Below are 9,876 nucleotides of genomic sequence, written 5' to 3' on the forward strand. Positions count from 1 at the left end.
AGCTCTTTTTGCAGAACTATACTGAAAACTGCAGGAGAATCAAACTGACGATGTGGCTTGCTACATCTCCTTGGAAAAGAAGAAAATACAAATTGATGCAGCATGAAGAGGTGGTGACTATACCGGAGCCTACTGTGAAAATGTTGAATGAGGATTTCATTTCTGGAACAAAGGCCCTTAGTCTGTAGGACCATAAACACCAAAGCCACCATTGCAAGAACAAGGTGACTTCCTGCCCCTAACTGATCCCCTCATTGATCCCCACACCTGCTTGAAAGATGGGTTATATGGATTTTTTTCTTTAGAAAACACTATAAAATCTTAAATCCCTCCAAAAATCCTCTTTTCTGGCTACTAGAGTCCACAATACTGGAAAAAGCAGCCCTCCTTTGAGAGAACTTTTCCCATGCTGTGAAAGCAAAAGCTGGGAATTATAATTGGGAATTATGATCGTTACCATATGATTCTTTTAATTTCTCCATCTCAACAGACCATAGCTGGTAGTACCAAAGTATATGCTGAAACATGCTTCAGCAGACACTGTCACAAGGTTATTTAGTTTCTCTGCAGTCTGAAAATGAGTTTTTCTGATTCCAGTTCATGATTTAAAATGACTCATCTTGCAACAGTATCAGGTCTAAGGTAAGTCTTTATATAACTAGCAGCTTATACACAACCATAGTCCATCCTTTGTTTTTCAGCACACTGGGCTACCCACATGTTGACAGTTGTCTGTTTCCAAGTCATCCTACGTCTACCCCTTTCTTGTTGGATTTTCTAGCTTCCATCTGAGAGTCAGAGTTGGTAGTCAGTTATAATCCATTCCGCATCTGTTTTACGAAGTTGCAGATTTCAGTGCCATAGGTTGCTATGGGTACCATGAAGGATGCTTAGTTTTGTATGTAAAGATACCGTATTAAATTTCTAAAAGTTCCTAAGTTTACCAAAGACTGTTCACTCTGCTGATCCTTTTCCTTATTTCCTCAGAGCACATATCATCTTGGTGTATTGTGTTTCTAAGATACTTAAATCTATGCTCTCTACAGGTGAAGATCTCAGTCACTCTTAAGACAACTTGTACTTGAATGAGCACTGAGATGTCTTTTGCATTTATATTCAGTCCCAATGCAGTTCTTGTATTAATTCATGATAGGTGCACTGGAAATAACAGTTCCCACTTTTAGAGAGTTTGGTGCGATTAACAGTTTTCTCTTCTGGGCTCTGCTATAATTTCCTAATTTCTTTCTTAAGTTCACAGAACAAGCGCTAGGAAAATGCGTTCTGAAGTTTTCTTTAGTGAAAAGTTAGTGTTTTGTATCTAGTTCTGAACATTACACAGCAAAGAGCTCTCAGCTGATAGGAATAAAGGGATTTTGAAATGTGCGGGGTCCTTTGGAAAAGGACCCCCATGTAGCTGTGCTGAGCCACGCGCATTCGAAAGCAGTGCTTTTGAAGTGCAGCGGCTGGAAGCATCCTAATGCTAATGAGGCACTGAATATTCAATTCAGCACCTCATTCGTATTCTTTGATGTGGCTATTAGCATGGCCATTTTGAAGTTTTCGCCAAGTGTAGCCACAGCCAAACAGTATTGGGAGAAGATGATGTGGATAAAGATAATGGTGGAGTGGATCAAAGGGTTAATAACTTAAATACAAAAATGAGGAGGCCTATGGCACCTTATCCTCATTATTTTTGCAGATACAGAATAACCCAGCTACTTCTCTGAAAGTTAAATAATTAATTTTGCAATGCATCATTCTTCAAGGCACTGCCTTTTAGTACAAGTGTGATTTGACAAACTCCCAAGCTGTTTACTGTACTTGGATATTTCTAGAAAAAAAAATATAGTTTGGCTCATCTTTAAGACTTGCTGCATTAGCTGTCTAGGGTTAGAATCTGTCACTCAAGTATGCCGTACAGAAAGCTGCAGTGCACTAACAAATCTAGAGTTGCCAGGTGCCACTGTCATTTTTTTTTTTTTTATTTTATATTGGATGATACATGCCTGTTATTTTGGAACAACATTGCGATGGACCATAATGGTGATACCAGAAATCAATTCCCTATTTTACTTCAGCATAACCCACTCCCCCCTCCACCCCCAAGGAACTCTGTTCTATACTTGTTTTCTCAAAAAAATAGAAGTGCCAGTGAGTTCAATGGGAGCTTGCTCCAAAATTTAAGTGCACTTTAAGCTTAGTGATTGAAATTGTGATTTAAATCAATCCACCCTGAAGAGTTAATCTTGCATGGGGTAAATGCATCAAAAACTGCCCACAATGAAGGACAAATCTTTCCCTTCCTTAACTAGGACTGACACTTTGAATTGTCACAGCACTCCATGAACTGCCTGTTTGAACACTGCAGCCAAAGATATCCAGTTGCATTCTGTCCTGTTTTACAAATTATTACTCCATGGTAGGTACATGTGATGTATGCTAAGGCTCAGCAGAAAGTAAAGTGTGTCACAAGTGTACTGAAAATAGATGTGGGATTTGTTACACTGTAGCAATGAAGGTGTGCAGCCAGACAAGTGATTGGCTTCCTGTCTTTCCTCATCTCAAGAGAACAAGGCTAGCTATGTTACAGCACACTTGAAGAGATTTTCCTTCCCACCTACACAGCTCAAAAGAGCAGAAAACAGACTGGCCCCCTGCCCTAGAGGGTATATTGTTGACAACACTGACATGGTGTTGACAAAACCTGCAGAGCGTCCATGTTCTCAAGGCATTCTGTTGGCAGTAAATCGACAGAACGCAGCACTTTAATCAACAGTCTTATCCCTCTCCCCACGAGGCATAATACCTCTGTCGACAGAGACCTGTTGACAGAAAGCCAGTCTGGATGTTCCAGGGGGTCCTCTGTCGACAGAAAGGGGTTCCAGGACACTGGGCAGCCCTGTCTACTGTGCTTCCAGTTGGCCATTTTGTCAAGAGTGTAGCCAGGCAGCCCGGCCGCTCTGTTCACGGAGTGGATTGCTCTTGTGATCTGCTTGGCAATTTGGCTACGACCTGTTGACAGAAAATTTGTCAGAAGATATTTTCTGACAGAAACTTCTGTCAACAAATCGCTTTAATCTAGACGTAGCCTTAGTGTTCACACGCAGCAATACTGCTAGCTGTACAGCTTAACAGAAAGCTCATGAGTCTGGATGAGCTCCCCCCAGCCCCCAGAAACAAAAATATTCTTCTAAAGAGTATTTGAACAGTATTCTCTATTTGCTGCTATTAGTCCCATGCTTTGTGAACAGCATTTATCAGATCAATAAAGGCATAGTGTTAATGTAAAAAAAAAAAAAAAATTTATTAAAAACAGTATGACCTTGACAGTGATAGGTTAGCGAATCACAAAGGTAAATCCTAAACATGTTTAGCATATAAAGAGCTGGATGCTGAAATCACTGAAAAAAGAGGTCACAGTAATTAGCAAAAGATTTTGATCTAAGACTAGGCAAGGAGAGAAGGAATACAATTCCTAGTTTCTAGTTATTTCAAATGTGGCAATCAGGATCACTTTATGAAGGAGACACTCCTGGGTCACTAACTACAGTCACCTTCCTCAGAGAGAGAGTTCATGGGTTCTTCTTGCAGGGCCCCACAAGGAAATCTACTTCTTTGGTGCAATGATGCCTTCAAGCTGAGCCTGAAAGACAAGCAACTCATTAAGTCAGAGTAAACTCAATCTGGACTCCACCTCTCCTTACTGAAAGGTGACAGTTACCCATTATTCCAAAGCAAAAATCACTGGAATATTCCAGGGGAAGCAGGCTAGAATTTTTCCACAGTGATTTTATTTCTTACTATGTATTTTATAAATTACATGGTGCAGACTTGTTGCATTATGAGAAGAAAACTCAAAGCTGGCCTTGGTTCCACACAGTGAAAAACCCATTTTATAATGTAAAGTACTGAAAAAAAATTTTTTTTTAAAAGTTAAAGTGGTTTGTTCTGATTTCAGGCTGTTGTATGCTTGCTAAATTAAATGTTTGGCACTTAGAATGCAAGTGCTGACTCAGAGACAAGTATCTTGGAACTGCAAAATTTTCAGCCACTGAGACAACTTGACACCCTATTTCTGAATAAAAGACCGTGCTACTTAAACACAAAGAGCTTGTATGGCATGAAACTTCCAGCACATACTTCAACAAAATAAGTGGCAGCAATTGTAAGTGCACAGCTCTTATTAATACTTCTGGCTCAGGAAAGGAATGTGGATTTGTTGGCAAGATATCTTTAGCCTAATGCAGGGGTGGGCAAGATAAATTTTTGATGGGGTTGGGGGCAACCCAAGATTTTGGTAAGTGGTGAAAAGCTGCATTTTTCTATGGAAGGGGCACAGGGTCTGGGACAGAGAGTAGGTGCAGAAGGGAACTTGGGGTAGGTAACTAGGGTGCAGGAGAGCTTGTAGGTTCAAGAGGGAATTTGGGCAAAGGAGAGGGTTGTAACCTAGGGCAGGGAACTGGGGTGCAAGGTCCAGGAGAGGATTCTGGCCTGGGAGAGTACAGGAGCAGGTGCATGCTTGTGAGGGAGTTGTGACCTGAGGCAATGGGTGAAGATGTGGGTGGTGACTCAAGGCAGGTAGTTGGTGTGCAAGAAGGGGGTGAGGTGCGCCAGAGACAGGCTCTGCTCAGGAGATGCTTATCTAAGCAACTCCCAGTGAGCAGCCCAGTGGGACCCTCAGGAAGGCTCCCTGCCTGCTGCTGCCCCAGACCGCTCAGAGATGCTGGCTATTCCATGTGTCTCTCTGCACCACACACCAGGGAGGTGGGAGAGCTTCATATGCTACCCCTGCCTGCTGTACACTCTCAGCTCCCATTGGCTGGAACACCTCTTTGTCCCTCATGTGCAGAAAGGTACATGGAGCAGCCTGGTACTTCTCCCTTCCTGAGGGTTCTAGCAAGGTAGGTTATGGGTCAGATGCACCCTCTGGCTGTATCATACCTGCCCCTGGCCAAATGGCTACCTCATTCTGTAGCCTAAGACTCTGCCCAGGGTAACAGCAATAAAGTCAGAGACAAGGAAGGTAGCTTTAAATGCAAAGTGATGAGACTTTGATCTGGCCAGAAAGGTTCTGGGTTGTTTTAAATAGACATTTTTACCACAAACACAAGACCACTTTTCAACAGCAAAGAAATGCTATCTTGGGATCAGCTAACACAAACCCTACTTTCACCAAGTTAAATATTTTTGGGTTGAAGAACCATCTTAACTGCCTAAGTGTTTTGGTTTTGAGTGAGTTATTTATTGTCTCAAAAGAACTAGACTGCCATGATCCACATGTACAACCAACCAAGGACAGCCAAGCAAAAAGTTATTTTGACGTATTCTGGCTCCATGAGAGAGTGCTAGAAGATAACTGGAGAAGTACAACTAGTTTTAATCTGATCCAAGGAAATGCTTCCTGCCTTAAGAACCCCTGCCATATACCATCTGTAATTCTGGTACACAGAGGATAGAGTCCAGAAGTTCCCAGAAAATAGTGTGTTATTACCTTCTACTCCTCCTGAGGATTGTGATTCCAACACACTGAAGCAGTAAGATGGAATGTTATGTATTAATTTTTTACCTAGTGAAGTCTACTTTCTGGAGTACTTGTTAACTGCAAAATACACTGCTCACCTCTCATTCCATTCCATCAATAAATGAGTATTTTACAACCTACCACTTCAATGATGTATGAAATACAATTATTGTTACCTGTTACTGACACAAAATCCCAGAAATGGCTGGGAGAAAAGCCACCGATGCACTGAAAATCAAAAAATTTTTGTCCCTTATTGCAATAGTTCATTTTAAACTTCCTCTTGTTGTAAGGAAGAGGATTCTAGTATTTTCAGATCAACAGCAGCAAGGGAATAATTTTGGCTTCCCTGTCTGCATTATTTTGAGCTTCCTGGTTTTTTTTACTTATGAGGCTTAGATGAAACACATTCTCAGATTTTGTCTTTTGTTGACAGCCAACTGTGCTAGAGTAAGGTTTACACAAAATTTTGGCCCTTGAGCATTAGTCAGGTTTAAAAACACAATCATTTTTAAAGTCCCTTAAATTCTGAAATCTAAAATGCCACTGTTTAGGAAACAGCTGCACTCATGTATCCAATAACTGATCAGTGAATCATAAAAGGTTTGGGGTCATCTGAACTACCTGTGCATTAAGCACCCTACAGAGCATCAGAGAGATTTACAAATGGGGAGAAAGTGCAACACTGATGCAAGTTAGAGACCACAGACATACACGTACGGCCTTTTCATTAAGAGAATAACAAGCAAAAGGAAAATTCATTTTTATGTCTGTTTACAAAGCATGTATTTCAGTAGTTTTCCTACTAAAACACTGCAGAGTTCTCCACTAACCTTCAATTGCTGATTAGTTCGTTTTAAGAATTGTACTTCTTCACCATGTTTCTTCTCCTCTACCTGCCGCCTTTCACTTTCACGTTTTTCAATAGCTTCACATTTAGCTTTCTGCTCATTGACTTGTCTTTCCAACTCCCGCTTTTCATCTTCTAATTCTGCAATCTTTTAAAAAACATAGCTATGTATGTCTAGTAATCATTGCAGGGTTTTTGAAATACAATGTAATATACATTACATACAATATACAATTTAAAATATACGTTTTACTACTGTTGAAGAATAAAAATAATGGACAATTTGCCCAATGAAAAGAGGCCTCAGCAAGATGTTTGGTTTTGATAATCTTTACTGCCACCCAGTGGAATTAGAAATTTTAAAAAGTCTACAAATTTTGAAGTTTACTAATGAAATCAGGAAATGGTGCAGATTTTGTTTGTTGACTTCATTAGCAAAAATATTGTCAGAATACACTAATATATGAGAAAATATAATCTCCTGAGTTAGGATGAGAAGCACTTTTGTGTGCAAGTTCACAGATACATTATGAACTTAACAGCCCCACTTACTCTCTTTTCCATGTCAGATTTGCCCTGTTCAGCTTGTAATGCCTTCCTCATACCAAAAGCAACACTACTTTCGTACAGTGTCTGATAGGCAGCGATGGTCATTCGGATTTCATCTCTAACTCGAAGTAACAACAGTCCCCGCTCTGCACAGTTAATTGTAACCTCACGGATAAGTTCATCTTTAAATAAAAAAGTGTAACAGTAGAAAATAGAAGGAGAATGATTTACATGGATATCAAGACATTTTGACATGGGTCAGTGTGCTGGCACGTTAATTATGACATTTGAGGTGTTCCAGGCAAGACAGTGTGGACCGGAAGCTTCCTAGTGCTAATGTATTAACAAATCAATTACATTAATATAAATTCTGTCTGAACCAGTGGATGGTTTCCTCATCCAGCATTGGTCTGTGACAGAAGGAAGACTAGTATAGTGTCACCAAGAAGTTGTAATTTATATAACATGTCACCCTGTATATAGACATTTTTTAAAAATACTGTTCTGTATATAAGGTGACACTAAGAGGAGGTGCTCATGGGGAGGTGCTCATGTGGTAACTGTGCTTCATCTAGCCATGCTACCGAGAGATGCTAGAGGGTGACAGACTGGGGCCTCAAGAGGGTAAATATAGTATGTTTAATAAAAGAGCACGCTTCCCACATGCACTGCCTCTTGCCAGTGTGCCTCAGCCCTGCCCTATAGGGACTTGCTAAGGTTGAAAAAGAAAAGTATGTGTCCATTCTGTCTGTGGGTTTTTTACTGAGACTTCACACAGGGGTATACTCATGGTAATTCTGATGTGCTGGTTACACCAGGAAATGAACTGAGATCAGCAGGTCATAAAACAGGCATGGAGAGGTGATAACTCTCATTCCCTATTGACCAGAGTGGATTAGAACCCATGCACCTTTAAAGAAAGCTTGTATTTCCCATACCCCATGACTTTAGTTTTTCAGAAACTTCTGGTGTTTTAGTACCATTCAAATAACCCTTTCACTATGGCTTCTGGCACCCAGATGTATTCACTAACCAAAGCACTGTGAGTAGAGTTCCCTGCGGACAGGACAAATCCCAGTTTCCCGAGCTTGTCTTTGCTGTAGTTTGAGATCCAGCTCTTCCTGCAAATGAACTACATCCATTCGTGTACTAGGAGTGGTGGACACCTGTTGAATCCATAGCTGATTGTCTTCCACCCATTCTCTGCATCACAAAAGCAACACATAGCCATATTCACTGCCTTCATCATAGCTTCACTGTCAATAAAAGCAATGACTGCTAACAACCTAGAAACTACCTCTGGATAAGAATTAATCACCAGATGTTTGAGCAATGATTTCCACCACAAATGAAAGGAATTCTTCATTTTGTACACAGAAGCATGCAATGCAAGCATGCTCTCCAGCTTCCATTGTCTATAGAATTGAGAATGTCAGCACAGCTTCTGATCATTGTCTTGATCCCTAAACAAATACTATCTTTACATCTTTCATTATTCCTGAATTGGCATTTCAACAACAGAAGTTGCCAGCGTTGTACACACACACAGCAAGGCAAGATCTTTTAGCTAAAGGATGCCTGGATGACAGCAAACACAGCTAACTGCTTAGGAGTGGCACTGTTCATCAGAAGCAACAAGAGTCCTGTGGCACCTGAGAGACTAACAGATATTTTGGAACATACACTTTTGTGAGCAAAGATCGGCTTTGTCAGATGTACTCATGCCTCTGACGAAGCGTGTCTTTGCCCATGAAAGTGTATGCTCCAAAATATCTGTTAGTCTCTCAGGTGCCATCGGACTCTTGTTGTTTCTGAAGATACAGACTAACTCGGCTACCTCTCCGAGAGCGTTCATCAGATATCCTGAGATGCTACGCAAGCATCAAGCAAGACTTAAAAGGCATGGGAACTGTCACATTGTATCTGATAATGTATGCAGTAATTTGAAACTGCAGGAAAGGTTTTTGGATTATATTACTTGTGAAACCAAGGCCACCCACTACCTTAATATATTATTGAGGATTGGTTCTTTGTCAGATTCAAAAGAAGCCAACAATGATACAAACTATAGGACATAATATTTAACTAACTCTCATCAGCCAATACCAAATTCCAGCTATGAGGTGGGCCACATTTATTGACAGGCAAAAACACTGAATTTATATAGAAATCCATCTCCCACTTTTTCCCAAGACCATTTTGTTCTAAGCATCGAATCCTAACTTCTGGAACCACTCATTGCCTGCCCCTGCCCCTGCCCCTGCCCCTGCCTTGCCCGCCATGTTAGAATTTCACACTGGTGACTCTTCCTGCAGACCGAGTCTCTTGCCTTGGTGGCAGGATTGCATTTAGGATTTCTTCTGCCTGTTTTGTTGGATCTACAGATGTAGGCGTGGCTTTGGGTTTTGGAGGAGGTGGCACAGGTCCTGCTAACACAGGCTGCTGAGGACTCACTTTCAAGGGACGTGCCTGCAAATGAGAAACACACCATGAAAATGCGGGCAGGCAAGGGACACACTTCAGCCACGGCTCGTGGCGAGGCAGAGCGATGCCGGGGCCGAGGGGGAAGCCACCCTCTCCCTCCTCCTTTGCCACCGCCGCTGCTTGCTGCCCGGCCCCCCATGCACACACGTTCGGAGGCCCGTCCCCGCCAGCACCCCTGGGAAAGAGAACCGAGCTCGTTACTGTCCTTTCACCTTCGGGGAGCGCTTCTCCGGGTTGCGGCTCACCAGCACCGGGGTCTCGTAGCGAAGCAGCGAGTCGGCCGGGGGGATCATGGCGGCTCCGAGGCCCGCACTCGCCCCGCGAGCTGTGTACCATCACCACGGCAACAAGGGACCGGCGTCATTTCGTAACGACGTCCGCCCGCAACGCTCGGGTCAGGGCGCGAGGGCAGGCGGACGCGCATGCGTCGTGCCGACCGTCGGGAAAACGGACAACTCCACCGGCGCTCGCG

At 42.3% G+C, this 9,876-nt stretch overlaps 1 protein-coding gene across 1 annotated transcript; it reads right to left on the reverse strand.

The window, feature by feature from the left end:
• Positions 1–1,803: 1,803 nt before the first annotated feature.
• On the reverse strand, positions 1,804–9,751 carry DNALI1 (dynein axonemal light intermediate chain 1). The gene is made up of 6 exons (XM_074976360.1): positions 9,617–9,751; positions 9,250–9,389; positions 7,954–8,123; positions 6,924–7,102; positions 6,355–6,519; positions 1,804–3,643 (listed from the first exon to the last, which is right to left on the reverse strand). The coding sequence occupies exons 1-6, from the start codon at positions 9,695–9,697 to the stop codon at positions 3,608–3,610; spliced, it is 771 nt and encodes a 256-aa protein (XP_074832461.1). The 5' UTR covers positions 9,698–9,751; the 3' UTR covers positions 1,804–3,607.
• Between the last annotated feature and the right edge of the window lie 125 nt (positions 9,752–9,876).

This window comes from Carettochelys insculpta, chromosome 24 (genome assembly GCF_033958435.1).
Source record: "Carettochelys insculpta isolate YL-2023 chromosome 24, ASM3395843v1, whole genome shotgun sequence".
Lineage (NCBI taxonomy): Eukaryota > Metazoa > Chordata > Testudines > Carettochelyidae > Carettochelys > Carettochelys insculpta.